Raw genomic sequence first — 23,443 nt, forward strand, 5'->3', positions numbered from 1 at the left:
TGAGTTAAACCAATCTAATTCAAGCTTGTCGATAGGAAGAGAGCGCATTTCCCTGAGCAGAAATTGACCAGGTGTCAGGGGAGCTGATGGAGAGGGCAATGCGGTCTGTGTGTGTGTGTGTGTGTGTGTGTGTGTGTGTGTGTGTGTGTGTGTGTGCGCGCTAATGTGCCTGCATGTGTGTATCAGCTTCCGTGTGCACCTGTATCTCACAAGCGTCTTACTTATCCCGGGAGCGCCCCTTTATTTGAGAGTGTTGTTATTTTTAGCAGCCGTGTTGAAAGGTCAACTCCTCATTCGGCTGTGGGGGGAAAAAATGGAAACAGCAGTTTAACAGAAAAACATATATCCTCTGGGAAATAGACACTGCTTTGCCACAGTCTGCTACATGCTTTACAATGCCCGGAACAATGCAACACTTGTGATGCCATTGTGTGACTGATGAGTTAGCCGATAGTCGGCCTGCCGTACATGATGACTCGTAGAATTCTCTTTGTACCTTTTTAAAATTCGGCTTTCATTGTTTTGAGTCATCATCGTGCCTCGATACAATACATTCCAAAAATACTGCAGCATCTTTGAAATTGATGCATTTTGTTCTCCTGGGTATCCTGAAGCAACTGCTGCATCTTCAATGCACGTTTCCATTGTCCGTCTGTGTCTGTATGCCTCGCATGTTGCAGGCGCTCATATCTTCTTCGATACGTCGATGTTCTGCTTTGTTGTTGCACCGCTGTCCTCTCAGACGCTCAGACAGAAGACGTATATGATTTATGATTGCATTTTGACACAAACTGAGCCAAAGAACAATGTTGAAAGAAATACTGAGATTCTCTGTGCAAAGAACAGAAGTAGTAATGCAGAAATACTCAGTTACAAGTACTTTACAAGTCCTGAACTCAACTTTTTACTCACAGACGTATTATGAGCTGAATGTGCTTAAAAGTATCAAAAAATAAAAGTGCTTAGAATGCCGAATCAGTGCTATATTATCCTAAATATTATATTATTGGACAGTTTATTATTATTGTTGATGCATGGACATTTAAGTAGCGTTTTAACTGCTGGGCTGTTTAATCTATAACAATGCTACATATTTAATAAACTCACATTATGTTTTGCAAGTGAAATTTGACTCTACAAAGTAAAGCATTGCAGCTCGTTGTGAATTCAAGCTGAAGGCAGCTAAATATGATATTTAATATTCAACTTTTTTTTGGGTGGAGTAAGCTCATGGTGCAACAAGTAGGAGTGATCGTACGAGGTCGGCTGTGTCAAGTTGCCATCGTCGGCATCATCTGCGGTTCTCTCTCTCTGCCAAAAACCTGCGATCTTACATATCCCCAGGATAAAAACACGTCCTTTCTCTCTCTCCGTCCTCCTCCACCTCCTCTGCAAGTAGGCGTGATGGAGGAGGTGAGCGAGCTTCGGCGGTACAGTGAAGGCCAACGTCGGTGTCCACATTTGCTTGGTTTTGTCCTGCCAATTCTGTGGTGCTCTGAAATCAAGTCCCCCCCTCTCCCCTTCCTCTGACAGTCTGTTTCACGTGGAAAGAAAATCACAATCTGAGAGCTTGAAGTCATTTTTGGACTTACATCTGAAATGGTTTAACGTCATACCCTCCCCCCACGCTGTAGCCCAGTCATAAAGACTTGGGTTCTGGCATCTCACTTACACACCAGTTAATTATAGTCCACTGTAATTACAAATGTGTCATTTCTCATTAGGCCCTAACGGCAGACATGCAAATGAAACACTCGATTTGACAGAGGGGCTTTTTTTTTTTTATCTTTTTCTTCCACCCTTTTATATCTTTGCAGTTTGACACGAACTGAAAAACAGCTTAAAGGTACTCATCCCTCTGTTTTAATAAAGAATACATATCTATCATTATTATTTCATTATCCCGATTTGCATATATGTTAATTCGGCCCTTGGGGCATAAACAGAAAGCAGTGTGTTTGGGCTTTGATTTCAGTATTGTTCTGCCTATTGTCTTTTTCTCTTTTCTGCATCACCTGCTTCTCTCCTGAGACCGCTTTGTCTTCCACCCTGCACAACCGAGTTCTCCGCCGAGACCTTCAACCTTTTTTTGTTTTTGGCAAATAGCCAAAGAAAGAAAAAAACGTCAGAGACTGAGATCATCGCCGTCTCCTCGTCTCGGTGGTTTTGTTTCAGTGAGGTTGGAGAGTCGGGTCGGCGGCCGGTTGCTGAAGCTTATTGTCAACATAAACACGATGCCAACTGTGGTCAAACGGCTGCACTCGCATAACCAGTGAGTGTGAGCGCAATGTGATCTCACAGCACTGCACCACTGCCCGCACCGGAAACTGTGTGTCCTGAGGCTCTGATCTATATATCGTGGAGCCCACTGTAACTCCATTGCATAACATATGGAAATGAAAACAAATGCCTCTTTTCTTTTTTTTTGTCTCTCTACTTCCATCGATGAGTTGTATCAGACAGCAGCTGGCAATAAGAGATCAATAAGTCAGAAGTGCATGATCATATTGTGACTTTAATATCAACACAGCCTCACTTCCTCGAGTTCAAAACTCCACATCGAGTTGCTCGCCGCTGCAGGTTGTCAGAACCTGTACGAGTCAACTGATTGACAGACAGGTTGCTGCTTTAATGAACTGATTGGGACTTTTACTCCATGTCCGAACAGTGTCTGTGATGTTTGGCCTGTTTTGGCCACTTGAGGGCATCTTTGTTGTCTTAAGACAAAGAGTGTTTGGTTTCCTGGAAAAGGTTCCAGCTTTAGTGCCTCAGCTGGTTACGGTCATGACAAAGCAGCAACATGACAGACTGTTATGTTGGAAATCCACTCGGCTATGTTTAATTCACACACACCCTGTTGGCTCCGGTGAAAGTTGAAGTTGATGGGGTTTCATTTAGTGGGAACTCTTTTGTGTTTTGTCAGTGCAGAAGCCGTCAGAAGACTTGCAACCTGTTTTTAAGGAGCTTTTTAAAGAACAGAGCTACAGTGTGGTGTCTCTGTGCAGAGCAGTTTGCCTATCAGCACTGTGATCCTGCAGCAATGTCCTGCTGAGCTCTGCACTGCTCTCTAGTGGCTGAAAGGTAGTAAGGCAATTTCTAAGTAATGGAGAAGGAACAAAAAGAAGCAATTTAAACATGTCAGAGGGGCCAGAATCACCTCAGCTGTGTCCGCATTTTCATTCTCATTTTGAAAACAACAGTTAGAAACCTGCAGAGGTGCAGAAGATGTGACGTTTGCATGACAGACACTGTTTGTATCTGCTGCACCAACACACATGTAGCATGATAAACCAGTGAGTTGCTCTTTTATCTAAGTGGTATTGCTCCACCTTCATCTCTTATCATAGTGATTTTGTGGACACACTGTTTTTAGTTGGCAAATCTGTCAAAATGTCACTAATATGTTGAGTTGGCAAGTACCAATTAACTGAAAGTATTAACTGGAAAACACATTATGTTCAATTTGAACATCAACCCAGCTGATCTCCATGAAATGCCTTTAATAATATTAACCTCAGAATAAAAGAACTTAAGTTCTGGTATAAGTGAACTTGAAGTTATTGAAACATAATCATGTTTTCATGCAATGATTTGATGCGATCGTGCATTCCTCTTCATGTGCAGATGTATATCTTGCATAATCAGAATAGGCGGCATTTATTATAACAACCTTTACTGTTGTAGATGACATGTTCAGCATCTGGATCAGCTCTGTTGATTGTGCTGAACTCAAATCAGTATGATGAGGATGTCTTTTCATGCTGTTACACAAATCACACCAAGAGTCTACTTTTTAAGACACAGAAACACATGATACTATACATTATTAGCTATTAAACACACCTTAAGAGGTTTAAAAAAGTCATTTACTGTATTTGTGATTGACTTCAGGTTGTGGAAGAAGCCATGCAGGTCTTCTTCATAGCACTCCGACCTAGAAGGCTCCTATTGATCCCACTGATGGTCACATACTCTCAACACCTCTCTCTAAAGACTCTTAAATCTCAGATTGAAGGAGCACTGTGCAGGATTTAGTGGCATCTAGTTGCTGATTGCAACTTATTCCCTTCACCCTCTCCTTCCAAGCATGAAGGAGGAACTATGGTGGCTGCAAAACACATAAAAAAACACAAAAAGCCCTTCGAGCAGGTGCTTAGTTTGACTGTTCTGAGCTCATGAGCAAATTTCCAACAGGTGACTTTAGGTGTGTGTGTTCAAATATGTAAAAGAATCTATATTTTTCTGTCTTTGTGAGTGTGTGTGTTGACATAAAACAAAGGCTACAGATATCATGTGTAGTAAAATATAAGATAATCCCTGAGCTTTGTCTGATACTATGTTAGTTTGGTGCATGGATTACAGCGTAGTGACGAGAATAACAGGATGACGGGATTCTTTATACACTTGCATATTCAAATACATGGGAAAGTTTTGAAAAATCTGATTTTTTTAAGAGAAAACGAATTTAAAAAACAGGCAGACGTCGTCCGGGAGAGAAGCCAGATGACAAACAAAGACCTGCGGATGCTTGACGGCGCTACTTGAAGTCGATGTTGATGTATTCGAGGCCTCTAACATTTCATCTGTGACAGTGTTAATAGGTGTCTGAGTGTGTGGTAATGTCTGCCGGTTAATGACTGCTGTCATACTAGTGAATTAACCCCGTCACTTCAGACTAATCACCGCAGTCCCCGTCCCTCCGTCACCTTCATTAGCGCACGCACATTACTTCTGTGGCGGCGGGGGCATCATCTGTTTTTCCTGACTTTATTCTCAGGGCCAACGAGGGTCGCCGCAGCCAAAGTGCCACGCCAGCTAATGACGATTAACATCATAACTTTGGCCATTACAGACATCATTAGTCTTTCATTGTCTCTCGGGGAAAACTTTATTGCTGTTCTCAATCAGAGGTGGCTGAGGTCCCATTCATACACTGTCTCATTGGAGATCTATGGTGCATATCATATGAGCACACCTTAATAGACCTCCCCGGAAAGGGAAACATTAAAACAGGAGCGACGTGAAACACACTTATCAGACATAATATTTCATGGAGGTGTAATTTTTTTTATGGTTATGGTTTCACTAACAAGAGGAGATTTGTCATGTTGGCATAAAGTTTATAATTCATATGCAAAGCATGGTTAGGTTGTCTTTTCTTCCAGTCTGGTGGTTCATACATGTAAACCTCCATTAAACAATACTTTTGTGCACAAATATGAGTATTAATGCACAGACCATACACTATGTTTGCTTACCAACATGCAAACACTTGGGACTCGTCCTCACGAAGATGAGGATGATTTTTTTACAATCAGACATAACTAAGAAATAAAGGTACAAGTTTACACGTTAAAGGAACAGTTTAATATTTTGGGGAAATCTGCATATTTGAGAAGTTAGATGAGAACATGAGAAGATAAATATGTACTGTAGCTGGAGCTTAGCATGAAGTCTGGAGACGGGAGGAATTTAAAAACACTTTCCAACACACCTAAAGGTCGCTGAATAACATGTCTTATCTCTTTATTTACTCCTAGAAAGCACAATTTGCTATTTTCACTAAGGTTATGTGCCAGACTATTTCTTGGCTGGGAGTTGTAGTCAGAGAGAGAGATTACTGGTTCTGGCCAAGAAGCAGTCCAGCATATTACACCTCATAAGTACATATACCACACAAGCAGCATGGTGTCAGTGTTTTCATCTAACTCTGGGGCAAGAATGTGAATAAGCGAATTGCCCAAAATGTCCGGTTGTATCTGGGCTGGTGTTTCGTTTGGGGTCATGGGTGGGTCAAGTATTAAACTCACGTGTTAGAATTAGGCTCAGGTGTGTGTTTCGTTTTAGGAATTAGAGTTAAAGAGGTCAGAAAGAGTTTCTTTAGAAAACTTGAACTGCTTTGAAACTTCTTTCTCCCGTGGCCTGTCCAAAGCCCTCCTATTTGATCTGGGCTGAGGAGAAGAACCTGCTCATGCCCTTGTGGAGCTGTCAGTAGTGGTCATGCCATCAAACGTAGACGGGGATTCTGATGGACCTGTGGGCTTCTTACGCCTGCTTCACATCAGGTATAATCTGCGGGCTGCAGCTTGACAGGGAGCCAGCTTAGAGAAAAAGGCACTGACCACACCTGAAGGTCAGTGGCTGCTCAGTTTATGTATTTATAGAGAGACTAAATAATAAATACCTTCTCTCAACAGACATTTTGTCATAAAAGATGCATCCTTTCAAAATTAACCCGTGCTGTATGTGTTGTGAGTATTATTTGCTCGCTCAGGTTGCGGACACAACCCAAAGTGTTACCTTTTATATGCACAGCAGCATCCACTGACCTGATTTTCTTTCATATCAGATCTTTGAATTCACAAATGCAGCTTGGCCTGACCCGACATCACCCTCATTACCATTCTATTAAGCCTGCCAGCACCGAAAATACACCCAGGTCCTTCACCTGCATCAGAAAATGATTAATATTAATGCGCTCACCTATACACTCTATGCATTTGCAAGTGGGCACACACAGAGCCAACACCAACACGTTTTGCTCGCTGAGAAATCGGCAATAAAGCACACACACACACACACTTTCTCACACACCTATACGTGCTCTGTGACAGCCTTCAGCTCTGGAAGCAGGCCCTGCCAGAGGGGTTTGGACTAATTGATATTCTCCCACACTGCCCAGGGCTTCTCCAAGGAACCTCACTCTGCAGAGCTGCTGACAAGGCACATTCCATCACTGCTGCAGACTTAAAATAGGATCAAAGGATGGAGCTGTGTGTGTGTGTGTGTGTGTGTGTGTGTGTGTGTGTGTGGAAAAAGAGAGGATGTGTCCGTGACCAGCATGTTGTCTCCTCTGTGAAGTATGACAGTATGGTTTTGCCTCTTGTGTCCAGCTCTTTGTCCCCTTTACTTACTCTCACGTCAGTGTCCTCAAACAGCCTCACTCAGCTTCAGCGCAGATAATGCGCCATACGACCGGACCGGACTCTTTGTGATTTGGCTCATTATTCGGCAGTTAACCAATCACCGATGTTGAGAGGCCACGGGGCTGCGCTCAATCACCGGCGCTCGTATCCAATTGTGCTTCCCTCTGCTCGCTGTAATCAGGTTCTCTATAAATGTGCGGAAGTCAGTCAGAGTATCATTTTTTTTTTAACCAATTAACCTTCCTTCTCAAAGCCATACTTGGCGAGAAGACTCGGTTGGGTTGCTGCGTTCGCCTTATCACCAAGGAAACTCACAATTCAATCAAGATGTTGTTATTCGACCCCCAGCTTCATTTCCAATCACCCCCCTCCTCCCTCTGATTGGTTCCCTTGCAGGGTTACATGCCGTACGTGTAGTTCAGCAACACAAGTGTTAACTACGTTTTTTTTTTTTTTTTTTAAATCTGGGAATAAGCTATCAGTGAGTGGAGCTCACAGTTGGAAGCCTCTGTGTTTCATTAATGTCCCTGTTGGAGGGCTCCACACCTCGGGCCGCACTAATCTCATCTCTGGGGAGGGAGGGGTGACTCTCCATCACACTCACAACGCAGAGACATATTGTAATGCGGCTATACATATTCTCAGGTGGCATATTTAGTACACCTAGGAGCGATTGTGTGATGTACATTTAAATGGTTTTATGGCTCGCTGCATGAGATGACGAACCAGCTGTTTAAAAGTCTGTGAGCGGAGACCTAAAGTATCTCTCCAGGGTTGTTTTCTAACCTTTGCAAATGTATTATTCATCGGCGGTGTAGCACGGGCAGCCTTCATTGAGGATTGCGTCTTAGTCCAGCATTCATTCATTCATTCATTCATTCACTCACCTGCATGCGTATCACGCTGCTGCAGGAAAAAGACAGAGGAAAACCTCACACTGTCATGTCACATCGGCTGTCTCTAAAAATCATCTGCTGTTCACTAAATAAGAAATTCTGCTGTATAGTCGACTGGATCCTCGCACAAAAGCTACAATAAGCTGGACATCCCTGCTTAATGTAGCTTTGGAGCTAGTGATCATGGATTGTGGGACACTTTGTTGATCCACTTTAATTGTAACGTATGAAACTCTAAAGCAACAGCTGATTGAACATCTGGTGATATTCCATTGCTGCAGACAGTTTCCTCTTTAATCAGCGTTAAGGTTGTTAAAAATCATCTTATTCTGGACTGCATATTAGTGCATATGATCCTGTTCCAGGTCTTTACTGAGGCCATATAATGTTTTTACTATTCCGACCTGAATGTTTCAATGCCTGCAGCATTCCAACAAATGGAAATATTCTGCATGTTGTTGTTTTAAAGATATTGTTTGGCCTTTTCTTTTTTATTGTATAGAGACAGCTGACAGGAATGTGGGGAGAGAGAGAGGGATGGGGCATGACATGTAGCAAAGGGCCGCAGGTCAGATTCGAACCCTGAGCCGCTGCGTCAGGTTGTGGGGCTTGGGTCATGGGGCGGATGCTCTACCAATCGACACTTTATTTTTTATCATCTTGGACACATTTCACCTGAAATACAGCCTCTAACATTTGGTATTTTTTGGAAACTTTTGGATCTCAACAAGAAAGTTGAGTCTTTTGAGTCTGACAGTCTAACAAATATGGCTTTATGTTTGCTTTCATTTTATTTATACACCTATTTAAAATGCTGTGTGTTAATAACTCTCAGTAGACACAATTACAAGTGCTATGTAGTCATTTTATGCAGCCACCGTCTTTGCAACATGCAAATATTTCCTACAGATATCTTTGGTCCCCACAGGATGATTTATAATGCCGCCCCCTGAGAACTTTCTGGCCCTCATCCACCTCCGGGGCCTTTCCATTTGTGACCTTTCACAACAAAAGCTCTCCATTTTCATTCCCCAATTACGAGCTCATGATGAGCACTCATCTATCTTAGCTCTCTAATTTGCTTGGACTATTAGACTCATGAAAACAAATGAGTCACATGCACTGCCGCAGCAGTACTCACATAGTCCATGAGCGGGCTGAGCTTTTATCGCTCCGGTAGATGGACTCATGATACTCGGTGATAAAAACGGCTAAAGCGCGGGGAGGAAGAGAAAGACGAGTGAGGAAAGAAAATGACATGAATCCAAAGCAAAGCAGAAATCATTGCTCATCTCAAATTAAATTAACTCTCTGTGTGTGTTTTGATAAATGCAACGTGATTTGATTCTGGCAAGTTGAGCTTCTTTTGTTTCACTGGGCCTGAGAAGTGCTGAGTCCCGCTTCCTATCAGGACGGGTGATAAAAAAAAAAAACACATAGCCCTAAAGCAAAGTAATAGCAATAATCAAATGGGTTGTTTACCCCAGTTCCATTGGGTGACATTTGCGTTGCCTCAGCAGCAGGACATCTAACTAACAGTAATGTAATTTCCTCTGAGGAGATTGGATTAAAATGTTCTGACCCGGCGAGGCTGTGGCTTCACAAGTCTGCATCAGATTCCGTTTTCGTCACGTTTTGGATCTCTGTGTTTTTCCATACGGCTCAGCCGTGCATGGTTTTATGCTCTCTGATAGTCTGTGTTCAAGAATGTCGCATAACAAAGCAGCACGAGCTGATAACGTGCACTATTTCACACTCGTCTTCTTTTGCAACAGGCTAATTTCTTGCAAATTGGATCCTAAGGCAACATTTTGTCCTCTTTTATTTGCGGCTAGTCTCAGACTAAATGTCCAATTGTGTTACTCTAACTGCCTCTCTGTGACACCGTAACCATGTTAGGTCCAAGAAAGGGGCAGTATAAACGGGGGCATTAGGAGTCACGGGGGGAAAAGGTCTTGGCTTTAGAGGGCTTTGGTATGGGACTGCCATGGACTCGCATTCGTTCACATATAGGAGGAAAAAAAATGTAGGTATGTGCACCCTCGTTTTGCTTCATGAATATTTCACAGGGGGTTTGTTGTGCCGTTTGAGACTTGCATTCTGTCTGATATGAAAATATTCTCATGGTTTGAACCAGCGGATTACTTTTGCTTCTGCAGTGTGTGTGTTGTGGAAAGACTTTTGCATTTCCTCACCGTCCATGCATTCAGCCTCATGCTGTGTGGGACTGAAAAGGGTAAAAGCCACAGTGCAAAGCCTCTCCTCTCCTCTCCTCTCACACAATACTGCTTATAGTTTAATAACTTCTGTTCTCTTTGGTCGAAAATGAATTTTGTAGCACACACTTTCACATTAGATCTCTTTTGCCATTTCTCTCATATTTTCTAAGCTCATCATTTGGCAAATTCTCATTCCAGTTCGTCCAGTTATGCTGGGGAGGTTCTAATATGATCGTCATTATCCAGTACATTAGATTAACTATTAGTAAAAAGCAGTGTAAGAATATTATCCTGATGCTTAAACCTACAGGATAATATTCCACAGTCTGTTCTGTTTCTTCGAGATGTTCCATTAAAAGCAATACGAGTACCCGACCGCTGTCTGATTAGAAGAAGATCCAGGAGCAGTGCTGTGACAGCAGCTGTTCTGCATGTCGCTGTGGATGAGGGACCATTGTTGAGCTGACAGTGTCCGCTGCTGGTTGGAGCGTTAACTGCAGTGCCTCCTGCAGCATCGCCGAGCAGGGAGGCTTCTCAACAGCAACGGGACATAAAACTACGTGCATCCGCAGCCGGAGCTCGAGTCAGTGTGGAGTGTGAGTGTGGAGGAGAGGGGAGGAGGGAAGGCACCGGTGCACAGACCTGAGAGATTTGAAACAATCTGGATCATAATAACCCCTCAGTGTGAATCTGATACGGCATGCATTTAAATTCTGCAGGCGGTGTTTCTTCAAATGCCGTCGACTCTCTGACATTTATGTCATGGAAATGAACGGACAGGAGTGATCCCTCTCTGCAGGTGTGTTATCTGCCCGTTCTTAACACCTGTGCAGCTGGATATCAACAGGTGCGGTCTGCCGTGCAGAGAATGAACGCACACCAGAGCAATAGGCAATAACAACGCTCCAGCCCACCCCCCATGAGCCCAAATGTTTAATTACAGCCACAAACAGCAGATGGCTCTCTTGAGTTTTAATTCAATGTGCCTGTGATTGAGCCTTAGATGAAATTCAACAACAACAACAACAAAAAAAAGGATTAAATGTTTTGTCTCACAAAGGCTTTTTATTGTGTGGAACCCACACCGTCCAATCCATCCTCTAAATGCAGGAGGAAGAAGGTGGAGGGGAGTGTGGGAGTGGATCTGCAGGTGCTGGTGGTTCATGTGAGATATCTTTAAGTCTCTGGTGGACGTTCAAGTAAAGGTTATGATGATTTTCTTTTTCTCAGTAAATCTTGTGATGTCTGACTGACGGAAACCTTTCCCTCTGTCACTGCGCCGCTGTCTGTGGTGCTGAAACCACACACACGGGAGACGGAGCGCGCAGCCTGAAGGGCAATTAAAGCAACATGAATGTGCAGCAGCTACACATGCAGCAACTAGTATTTCCCTGTATGATGCAGAATATGGTTATCATAATCCATTGATTGTCTTTAAATCATGCACATTTGACTGAAACCTTAACACTGCATGCACATCTCCCTGTAGTCCTGTTGTGCTTGTGCATCATTTCAGCTCTTTGCTTAAAAAGGTAGCAGCTGCTGTCTGATCTGAAGAATAAAATCTCACCATCTAATGACAGCATCAAGACCCGGCTGCTCGTTCCCCCTTCAAGCAGGGGCTTGGTGGTCGAGAGGGAGGGAGTGTGTTGGGGGAGGGAGGGAGGGCATCCTCTCCACTCAGGCGTGTACTAACGAGTGGTTAGGACTTGTTGATGGGAAGGATTTGTTGATCAGGGGTATATCTACTGAGCGACCACCGCTTCATATCCTTTTTTTTAATCTCCCTCTCTCTCTCTTTGAGCGTGGGAAAATAAATTGTGCCTGTACATCAGAGGCAGAACTCTCCTCTCCTGTTTTTCTTTTTAAATATTGCCTTTACGCACCGATCGCCATACATGGATCGTTCACCGGGTGGACCTGTGTGCTGATCACCGGCGGGGTTTTTTTTTTTTAAGTTTCTACATATTTGTATGCAGCTTGTCTCACAATGCAGACGTCATCTCCACCGGGTTTCGATCCGTTTTTTTTTTCGGTTGTGTGTTTTTTCCATCGCGCCCAGCCGCATGTGTTGTGATTGTGGAATACAGTGGAGAACATATGATGTGAGGCACGTTATCCGGCAGGTGTGTAGTTGGAATACAAGTTTGTATTCGTTTAAACCCCGCTGCATCAATTTCTAACTCCGCTACGGGCTGCGTATTTCTTCCCCCCCTCCTCCGTCTCCAAACGGTGTGACTGCTGATCGGTCATCGCAGGGTAGTTGTCGCGGAATGCTTCTCGCAAACTTGGGAGTTCGTCTCACCCGGGCTGCTGCGCCTTCGCCGCTCGAGTGGTGATCTTCGTAGGAGGCGCCCGCAATTTTTTTTTTTTTTTCTGCTTGATTCCTGGCGGCGCACATGCACAGGCGTCCCCACCGCTATACCCCCCAAAAAAAACAGCGACTCCTCTTAGAGCAGAGCCTCGTCTGGAAGCAGCAGGAGGAGAAAAACGGAGGCAGAAAAAGGAGGAAAAGAGTGGGTGAATGTTGCTGTGAGGACGCTGCAGCCGGTATTGGACATTTAAAGGAGGCGATGCCACTGAACATGTCACAGACAATGAACACAAACACCACTGTGCAGGTATGAATAATCCTCTGACATGTCCGTCCGCGTGAGTTTGGCATAGCTCTTCATCAAGACTATGGTTATTGATGCATGTATGGAATTACGCATGAACTGATCCCCCCTTTTTTTTCTACCATGTCCAAGAAATTTTCGAAAGACGATGAAAGCTGTTTTAATACCGCAAGTATCATGTAGTGTTTGGACTAAAAAAGAAAACCAGCCTAAACTTTCATTTACCAAACCTAAAATAAACAGATTTATATTTGACATTTGCCATCACGGAACGGACCACTTAGCCGCCACCATGGGACTGTGACCCGGGCTGCGAGCTCTGTGAGGCGGCTGTTTGTGTAGTCTGTGCTCCGTGTGCAGACTGGACCTGAGCAGTTGTGACATTTTGAGCCATGGCTGCTGCTATCGCAAGTGGGCTGATCAGACAGAAGAGACAGGCACGGGAGCAGCATCTAGACCGGCCCTCGACCAACCGACGGAGGAAGAGCCCCAACAAGAACAAGGGGCTCTGCAATGGGAACCTGGTCGACATCTTCTCTAAAGTGCGCATCTTCGGCCTCAGGAAGCGGAGACTACGGAGACAAGGTCTGGGAACTTTAGTGTGCAAGGTGCCTGCTTGGTTGGCGTTGTGCTTTCAGTAGAAACATACATGTGCAGCCACTGGTTGATGGCTCTAATTACTGTAGGGCCTTCAGCAGTCATAAGTGCATCCACCAATGCGTCCACAGGCTAATAATGAAATGAATCATACTGATTTATCACTGATTACATGGATTTTCCAAAATTGGACATCCGTGCGTAAAAAGTTCAATTGAACCAGAGGGCGTGTTCTGTGTTGTGTGTTGGCCAGTTGGTTGAAAATAACACACCTACCTCTGATTTACATGCAATCCCAGGTAGCTGACAGGAGCCCGTAGAGCTGTAGCAAATGGTTTAGACAGGTTTATCGAGCTGTCACCTGGAGACTCCGGGGAGTGGGGGAAAAAAGGAGGGGGGCTCATCTTTATGAAGCGCTTCCACGATTGGCTGAAAGACCTCCTCGTGCATAAGCACATCACAAAAGCCAAGAAATGAAACTCATTTAAATGCAAGTAAAAAAAAAGGTCAATCTGTGCCTCAGAATGGAGGTTACGCCTTTCAAACCTAATCTTTCCTGGCATAATTTTTCACGTATTCGTGAGGCCACTGGCCTCTTATTACCTCAGCTGATATTCCTTCCACTTATTGAAAATGTCAGGAACGTTTCTTTGCTCTAACGTGGTGACCTGGGATTGTTAAAGAGCACTGTCAATAATTATTTCACCGCTGGAATCAGTGCCAACTGTGCGGATAATTTTGTCTTAGAAAAATGAATTAGGGATAATTCATTTAGGAAAGAAATTACTCCAATTATTCCTCCCTCCCTCACTCACTCACTTGTTTGTGAATGATGGGAGGCTGCTGTGTGTGTGTTCCTGTTGGAATCATCAGGTATCAAACCTGTTGCTTCAGACACGCTTACACAGTAACTCCAACTGATTGAACGCTGGTTTGCATAATTTAATGGAAGAAAGAAAAAACTCACATTTACAAACAACATTTGTTTTAACAAAGCCAAACGAGAGAGACGGAAGAGAGAGAGAGAGAGAGAGAGAGAGAGAGAGAGAGCCATTTTGATGACGAGCCTCACTCGTCCTCTTTCTGGGGGTCATTTTGGAGATGAACAATGCCATGAGTGAAAGCATCCCCTTCACAAGCCCTCAGTGATTACATGGATTAAAATAGCTTTGGCATAACAGAATCTATAGTAGCACCCACATCTGGACAGGGGTCAGGTTGCATCAGGTTATAATCGGCTATCCTCCAGGCTGCTGTTTATGCATCTGCCCACTTGTGTGCATGTGTTAGGATTTATGTGTGTGTGTGTGTGTGTGTGTGGCTGTCCTAGTGTTTGTGTGTCTAATTGTCTGTCCTTCTCCGTCACCTCGAAATTGGCTCGTGGCGCATTGGGAGCGTCCACAGCTGAGATGTGGACAGACGATGCTGTCATTTGGTCGGGGAGTTTAACGTCCAGCCACGCAGATATAAAAAAATAAAATAAAACACAACCTCTGTGTTGGCTTTTATTGAGTGAGGTGTATATATTAACACGTCATTGATGAACACGTTTGGGACCTGGTTCGAATAAATCAAAGTCAGACATGAGGATGCCAAGTCAACCCTGAAATGACTTCACACCTGCAACGGCCATTTTATGGAGGAACTAAGGGAGCCTCCCTGAGCCTTTAGAATAATGATGATAATCCACAGTAACAGTGCCAGCACAAGTGTCGGTCAACTGTGTCGTGAAGCTCTCAAAGAAAAAGAGGGAATGGACCCTGCTGGAATGGAAGATGAGAAACACTCCCAGTTTATAAAAAAAATAATGTTTTGTCCTCATTTTGAGGCTTTAATCAGAACACAGGGCAAACACTCCTGCTATGATTTTTTGTGATTAGAGGCCTGATGGGAATATACTTCATTAATTTCACCCTCACATGAGAATTTAGAAAAATCTTTACCAAGCGATACCAAGCCTTGTTGTCAGGGGGCTGCTTTGAAAAACACTGCACACACACACACACACACACACACACACACCTCTCTCACACACACATCTTCTTATTCACCATATTATCACAAGAGCACACAGCTTTGGAAGACTAATGGCTTGTGCGGTGAGTTTAATTTAATATCGGCCCCCAGAAGGATTTCTTTCTTTCTTTCTTTCTTTCTTTCTTTCTTTCTTTCTTTCTTCTTCTTCTTCTTCTTCTTCTTCTTCTTCTTCTTCTTCTTCTTCTTATGGTAAGTGGATGATAAAGTCGAATGCACCACCACCGCCACCGATCATATGTGACGTGATAACACAGGCAGAAACACACAGTTGTCTTTGTCTCCCAGGTGAGAAAAGACGCCGGGCTTTCCCTGTGACAGCCGAGCCTGCAGAGAACAGAGCAGCTTTCTAACCATTCAGGCTGTGATTATGATATTGAAGACGCATTCAGACTCCCACTGAGATCTGCGAGGACGAGGGGAGTGGAGGTGTCTGAAATATGCTCCTAATGCCAGTATTCCCTTTGGCTTTGAGTATTGATCTTGTGGGTGAGACACTACATTAGCTATTCCTATGGGCTGTATTGATCGGCGCTGACATAAGTTGCGAATTCAAAGAAAACGTGTCAGAAATCACTAGTAATCATCCTCGTCTTAATTCTGTCTTTTGAGATGTCATTGTTTCGGCAGGTACCAGCAGACCTAGATAAAAAAGAAAGTCTTGCCTGCTGCGTTCATTAAAATGCACAGATGTGGTTTCCTGTCCAACACTTGAGGGAACACGTCGGGAACACTTTGTGTTTCCTCTGTCACATCAACTTTAATTTTAAATCATCCATGCATTTTGATAGCAGATGCAGAGCCAGTGATCACACAGATTTTTTTAATTTTATTTTTTTAAAGGGATTAGATTTGAGTTGTAAATCCTATTACACTCAAACCCAGTAAGTGAGCTGGGGGCACATCCAGCTTGGGCTCGCCGTCTATAATCTCACTAGCTCTGGCTCTAATTATCTCACTAGATTAGATCCATAGATCATTAGATCATGTTACATAGATCAGACCATTAGATTACATGATCTAGAAACCCATTTGAAAATAATGCCTTCCCCGCTCCACGGCTGTTTATTCAAGAGTATGTTGACAGGACGTGGCGGTGCGTCATCAGCCAGCTTTTCAGAGCCGTCTGTATCAGACGAGTTATTGTTGGGATGTCAGAGATGTTGTTGATATAAGAGAAATCAGGAAGGGGTGGCGTCGCTGTGGCTTTCAGTTGCTTGATCTACTTTTTCCATGACAACAGGAGCCACATAGAGGGGGGTTTTTCCTTCACAGGCTGGAAAAGCCCTTCTCCAATCGCAGAAACATTCAAAGTGGGTCAGGCAGGGCAGGGCTGACAGGAGTCTGCGCCCGCTGCTGCAGCTGTGCCTGTGTGTGTTTGTCCTTTATATTCATGTTTCTTTTTTGCACACACAGACCGAAGAATGACACAACGGAAAATACGAGCGAGGGAAATCACAACCTTTGTGTGACAGTATATATTCAGAGAGAGATTTGAGCTCTTATGGTTCTGATTCTTGTTGTTTTCCAAGGAAACCCCCTGCTGCCGCCAAACCACCGTTCTGTTTCCCTAGAAACAAAGAGGTGGCATGTAGAAACCATGGAGTGCTTCTGTTGTAAAAAAAAAAATACCAGCGCGACTGGGAAAGTCCAACTGCAAGTGCAGAGGCTGGAGACTCCATCAGTGATAAACAGCACTTGTTCTTTCCCTCGTTTCACAGAGGGAGAACATTCAGGGACAGGCGAGGTGAAGGAAACCCAGAGAAAAGACTGAGTCAAGGACCTTCACGACTTGGGGAATTCCACAGAGACATTTTCAAAGCAGTCCTGGGTTTTCTAAGAGTGCACACACCGTCTCAAGGATGTCTGACAGAACTGGAAACGCTGTGTCATTCTAAAAATGGTTTCCTTCATGTCTTTGAATGCAACATTTCTATCCTCCCTCTCTCATATTCTCTTTATCTCACAAAAATATCCTCTCTCTCTCATTTTGATTTGATAAACCGCCTCACTTATTTAATATTTTATTATAACAATGCACAAAAAAATGAAGCGCCACGTCTCTTTGGTGTTGAATGATGACGGATAAATGACCCCAGATCTTCCGGAAACATTTTTATCTGTTGGCAATGAGCGACCTTCAGCGTGGGTTGCGATGGGGTTGGCGGCTTTGTAAGAATTTCAAAAGCCATTATGTCACTCTAACGTATGCACTAGCAAAGTGTCATAAGTCATAAATAATGCACTGATTATTTGAGGATGTGATTGAATTCAGGACATATTCATGCAGGCAGCCTTTAGAATAAGATTTTATATCAACAACCATCTATTATTAAATCTTATTTCACCGTTTGTTTTTTTATTCCCATTTAATACATTTGGATGAAATATTACAGACTTTTTGGCTCACTCTTGTTGCAGCTCAGAAATACTGAAGCTGGAAACTGAAGGGGGGGAATGCTTATGTGTGTGTGTGTGTGTGTGTGTGTGTGTGTGTGTGTGTGTGAGATATACTGGCTAGCTCGCCCCAGGGAACACAGCCAACATCTCATGATTTATAGCATGATGGAGGAGCCAAGTTCACCTCCACACACACACATATACACACACAGATACACAACGAGGCAGAGTATTCACACATCCAGCAGCCAGTTACGCAGTTTTAATTATTACAGATTGCCCCCCCCCGTGGATCTGTCTTCGGAATCAATCTCTCCGTCGCACATTGTTTAAACGCTGCTGATCAAAGTCATTAATCGATCGCAGGTTAGCCAACTTCGTGTGGCCCCCGCGAGAGTATTTGCTCAAGGGAATTGGGCAGTCATTAAACATTCATGTGAAACTGTGTGTGTGTGTGAAGCTGCTGTGTGTGTGTGTGTGTGTGTGTGTGTGTGTGTGCCTGCTCTCCCTGCTGTGTGTAAACTCACCCGTCTCCCACCTCACCAGTGTGTGGTCTTGAGGTTGCGCTGTATGGCATCTGATAGCCAGATGCTTACGTGTTTGAAAACATAATTAATAAATGCATTTTGCCGCATCCATAGTTAGGATGTCTAAGTGCCCTATGCAATGTCAGGAAGACATAAAAATAATGAAGAGAGAGGTTGAGAGGCTTGTTAACGCAGCATAGATCAAAAGTCTGAAATATAAAAATGTATCTTTTTTTTTTACTGTGTTCTTTTACTTTTTAAATTTGTAATTTTTTAGACCCACTAAATTGCAACATGATTCGTTAATCAGCAGTTCTTAATGTCATTAATCAACCCAACATTTCTTGGTTCCAGCCTCTGTAATGTGAGAATGGGATCTACGAAACAAGACGTTGGAAGGTACCATGTTGGGTTCTGGAAATTTGAGATGGACATTTGAGCTATATTTGTTCTATAGACTAAATTATGAAAGCCTTTTTCTGTTATAAAAGAAAAAAAATAGATAGAATAGTCTTGATTTTAAAAAAAATGTCCCGGTAAGTCAAAAATAGATGAATTAGAGAATGAAAAGTACAAATTTCAACTCAGTAATTTAAAATAATGAGATAAAGAGTCAAAAAATGTATGTATTATGGTAAACTGTTGACTTTTTATGTAATAATTTAGCTTTGCAGTCACATTTGTTATCAAGACTAAGTTTAACTGGCAGAAACTGACTCAAATTAAGCAAAAAAAAAAATGAAATGTTTAATCAGTTACTTGCAGCCCTAACTTGCAGTTGAGCTAACATGACACACTAAAGGAATGCCAGTTGTATCTCGTCCATAGATGAAAGAATCCACAGCAAACGAGAGAAAAAAGGACAATGTGACATCTGTCTCTCGCTGAATGTAACGCAACGGATTTGGCTGCAGAGTATTATTGTAAACCGGAGAGGTGCTGTCAGCATCCTGTCAGCCTGCTCAATCCGTGGCAGAGGTACTGTAGCGGTCCGATTCTCTAGCCACCTCTTTCATTGTTCAGGCGAGGCTACAAAGCAGCGCTCCTGAATGCCGCTGTAGCCGTTTTGCTCGGACAGAGAAGCAGCAGGGAAAGGTCTCAGAGCGACCTGCTGCCATCACCCAACAGAGCCATTTCACAAGACTGCCTTGAGCTGTACACCAGTAGAAAAAAACTCTTTCTGCCCTCAGCAAGACCTCTCGGGTTCTCCTCTGTGGCCACGCTCTCTCACGCATGCACACACACACACACATGCAGTTGCTTGCAGGGTGCTTGGTATAGGCTCAGGTGAGGTTGATTGTTCACGTCCCCGGGGCTTTCTCAGAATGAAATCTGGTGTGATAGCTGTCTCTACAATAAGAATAATGTTGATGGTAGATGACCCCGGTGGTTGAGCACAAACAGTGTTTATCCATAAACATCCCAACATGCCGACATGCAGTCACGTGCGTATCATTTTCCATTTCTTTAGTTTTTACATTTTCACCCCCCATGTGTTATTAAAAACCCACAAAATGCCAACTAAATTGCAACACGACTGGTTTGAGCTGCAGTGGCAGTGGGCAATTTATCCGCTACAGTGATTTATTTACAGTAGATATGCAGCTAATTCCCCCCGGTGGGCCAGCTGGAAGAGACCGAGCACAAAACAACTTTCACATCCTACACACTGAGGACCCAGAGAGGGTGCTGTTGGGTTCATTATGGGAGACAGGCGACCACAGATTAATTCTGCTGCCTATAATTGGATGGCCTTTTCTCTGAGCAGGCCAGGGCTTATGTGCCCAGAAAGTTGGCTGTGGGATTTGCCTGTGAACATACGCCGGAGTCACCCAAGTGCTGTAAAATAGTTCTGCACAGAGTTCTCACTGGCTTTTTGCAGTTAAAACACTTTAAAAATATCTTTGCTATGTTTTTTCCAGTTTATTTGATCCATGCAACGTCATTTGTGCTGATGTTTCCACCTGTTCTTTGTCTCCTCTTTCTCTCCTGCAGATCCCCAGCTCAAGGGTATAGTGACCAGGTTATATTGCAGGCAGGGATACTACTTGCAAATGAACCCCGATGGCTCTCTTGATGGGACCAAGGATGACAGCAGTAATTCCTGTGAGTACCATGACAGAGTTTGTTCGGCCTTCCAGATCAAACTTTTGATCTGTGTCCAGAAACACGTGATGAATTGTTTAAGCGAGGACGCCGTGAGATATGAATCTAAAACTTTTAGCAGAGCTCTGAACTGTGAAGTTTCTGGCACTTCAAATCTGTGCAGGTTGTTTTCTTGCTCGCTTTCAGGTAGATTTATCCCTTAGGTGCAGGAAATGAACCAGTGACCTTCCAGTTATGCCTCTCTAACCTTCAGGCCAATACCGTCCCTCATTTTTCAGGCTTTGGAGCTGAAATGCCCTCTCAAATGGCAGGATCACACAGATTTATCCTCCTCTCTGAGAGGAAAAGTGGACCAGGAAACAGTAGGCTTAACAGTGAGAAAGGGGTATTATTAGCTTGATCTGGCACTGCTCCTCCAGCGCTCCGGGCTAGGTGGTTAATATGATTCCAGTGCTGGGGTGCTAACTCTTGCCTGACACTCCACATTGTGTCACTTACTTCTGTCAGCGTGAGGAGATGTGGCACATGTCACATCCGATGTGGCTGAAGGAACTTATTAAAACAGTGGGCAATGCTTCCAGTGTGCACGGGGGGATTTATCATGTCGGAACTCTTTGATCAGCTCAAGTTTTTTTGGCTGGCTGCTCCACATTAAAATGAACATTTTCTAAAAAATTGGCTAAAAGCCACCAAAAACCCGACAGTCACGTAGTATTCCTCTGCACTGTTCCAGACTCCAAACCTGCCAATACCAATTACTTAGAAGGTCGGCAGAGGTCGTTACGTGTCTTTAAGTCTCCCATATACACACACTTAATGTCACAGCCAGGACAGTGCTGTTATTTCTCACCAGTACAAACAAAAGCTATTACCCACCAGGCCCAAGGAGCCTGCTGCAACAACAAAAGGGCTATTAGATCTGCCACACACCAGCGCTGGCCCCAATTACAGCCACTACTCAGGTAGCTCTGGGTGGCTGCGGCTATGCTGTGCTAAGGCTATGCTGCATTTCATCTTTGGAGATGACCTCAATGCAATATATTATCTGTGCTTTGTGGAGCATTAATGACAGGCAGCTTGCATTTAAATGATGAATTATTTTGTTAATGTTCACATAATGTGTGTCTATGGCTAATGATGCATTTTCATGTGTGCGTGTGTTTTGCCTGTTCACGTGTGTGTGTTTTTCAGCTTTGTTCAACCTTATTCCTGTGGGCCTCAGAGTTGTCGCCATTCAGTCCGTGAAGACAGGGTTATACATCGCCATGAACGGGGAGGGCCATCTGTACACATCAGTAAGCTATTCTATTCTATTCTATTCTACTGAGCATGTCCTAAAAATATACTTGATTATGTTGAAAACATACAAAAAGCTGCAATCATAATGCATTGTGCTAATTATGCGTCCTGATTTAAGGCATCTTTGTATCTGTACTCTCTTTGTTTTACATCTTTGCATACATCTAGATGTGTATATAGATAAATTAATTCTAACAGCACGCCATTCCCAATTATTGTCCCTGAACGTGTCGTAGATAGTTACCACGTTTGCGACAGGATAATTGCATTTCTCTGAAGGTTATGGATCCTATTAAGCAGAAATCCACGTGCACACATGTTTTTTTTTTCTGTTCATCTGGTTAAATGCCCCCAGAGTTTTCATTCCAGATGGAAAACATTTTACATCAGGTGACATAACGCGGGAGGAACGCATATTTCTCGGTCTCACGTGGGACCTGCGCTCACAGTATATCACGGTGTCAATATTTCAGGTCTGTAAATGTGAATTAGACGCGGAGAAATGCTGTGACACACACGTTAAGCATAATGCAAGCAATACCTGGAGGTAACTGAATGCAGAGCTGTATTTGATCAGAGGCGCATTCTTCTTCACTTTGTACCTACCCGCTGTTATTGACCACCTCTCTTCAGAATAAACTAGGCCTCTGCTGGATAGACTGTCAAGGGGGTGATAAGACTTCACCCAGCACAAATAGTTCTCCTATAGTCTCACTCCTCCACTGCTGTCCTCTCCCAGTCATTCAAATCAATCAGTTGGAAGAGTATTGGGAGAAGTGCTCCTCTCCCAGACAGGAGTATCCATCAGAATCACTCTCCCTCCCTCCTTCCCTCTGCTCTCATGTTCCTAATCCTCCGAGTGCAGAGCAGGAATTGCCATCTTATTCTTCATTCATTACCTTGGGGTTTATTTTTTTATTTTTTAGAGAGGCTACTTCTCTTACTGCACAATGCAGCGGTTATTCCAGTGGAATTCTGTAATACTTAATCACAGCTTGACTTAAGCCGTGAAATGAAATTCATTTTAGGAGGATTGACCTAGAATCCTATGGATTTTGTTAAGGAATTGCACAGCAGGGATTATGAATTAATATATTCCACGGGCGCAATATACGGCCTAACACACAAGACGGCATAATTTGTTGATTGCACACTCTTTTTACCCCTGCAGACACAAACTCAAACACACACACACACTCACAGTTTCAAAATATATATCAGATTGTTATACTCCATATTAAAAGGAAAGATAAACATTACAAACTTGCAAAACCGTAAATAAAACTTGATGGAATTAAAAAAAAATACAAATGCAATCAGATTTAAATCAAATCTAAAACACCAGAATATGAAATAACACCAATATTACATCAAATCTGAACACATGGTATAATATTGTTTATTATTAGGACACTAGATGAATCTGTTTGTATGGTTCAGTGCTTCCTCTACGGAATTAGTACAGATAATTGATCTGTATTATGTGCAGTACATAAATACATAGCCAAAGCTGTCATTCATTTGTCTACATAAATCTCCACGTTTGGCGCACTGTACGAAGATAATGTCGGAGGCAGATAAATCATACAATAAACACAAACAAAGACTTTCTTAAATTATGTCACATTAGCAACATTTATCGACATTTATTATCCCTGTTGACCGTCCACACGTCTGTCGGTCAGACTGTTCCTCCTCCTCCACACACACATTGTCGGTGTTTGCCGTTTGTCCTCATGATTTTTCTACTCCGCTTGTCACATTCGATAATTCTGAGGTAATTTTCACGCCTGGAAGTTGCTCACGTTTGGTTCGTCTCTC

At 43.3% G+C, this 23,443-nt stretch overlaps 1 protein-coding gene across 3 annotated transcripts in view; it reads left to right on the top strand.

Annotated features, from left to right (window-relative positions):
• fgf14 (fibroblast growth factor 14) overlaps positions 1-23,443 on the top strand; it is a 92,368-nt gene that overhangs the window by 40,612 nt on the left and 28,313 nt on the right. The window contains exons 1-3 of one of the 3 annotated variants that reach the window (XM_019255737.2): positions 11,727-12,662; positions 20,213-20,323; positions 21,515-21,618. In XM_019255737.2, coding sequence (XP_019111282.1) covers positions 20,272-20,323; positions 21,515-21,618 — 156 coding nt within the window. In that variant the 5' untranslated portion in view covers positions 11,727-12,662; positions 20,213-20,271. Of the gene's footprint in view, positions 1-11,726; positions 12,663-12,894; positions 13,245-20,212; positions 20,324-21,514; positions 21,619-23,443 lie in introns of those variants that run through there. The other 2 variants (XM_010742438.3, XM_019255736.2) reach the window with 2 other exon arrangements.

This window comes from Larimichthys crocea, chromosome XVIII, assembly GCF_000972845.2.
Source record: "Larimichthys crocea isolate SSNF chromosome XVIII, L_crocea_2.0, whole genome shotgun sequence".
Lineage (NCBI taxonomy): Eukaryota > Metazoa > Chordata > Actinopteri > Sciaenidae > Larimichthys > Larimichthys crocea.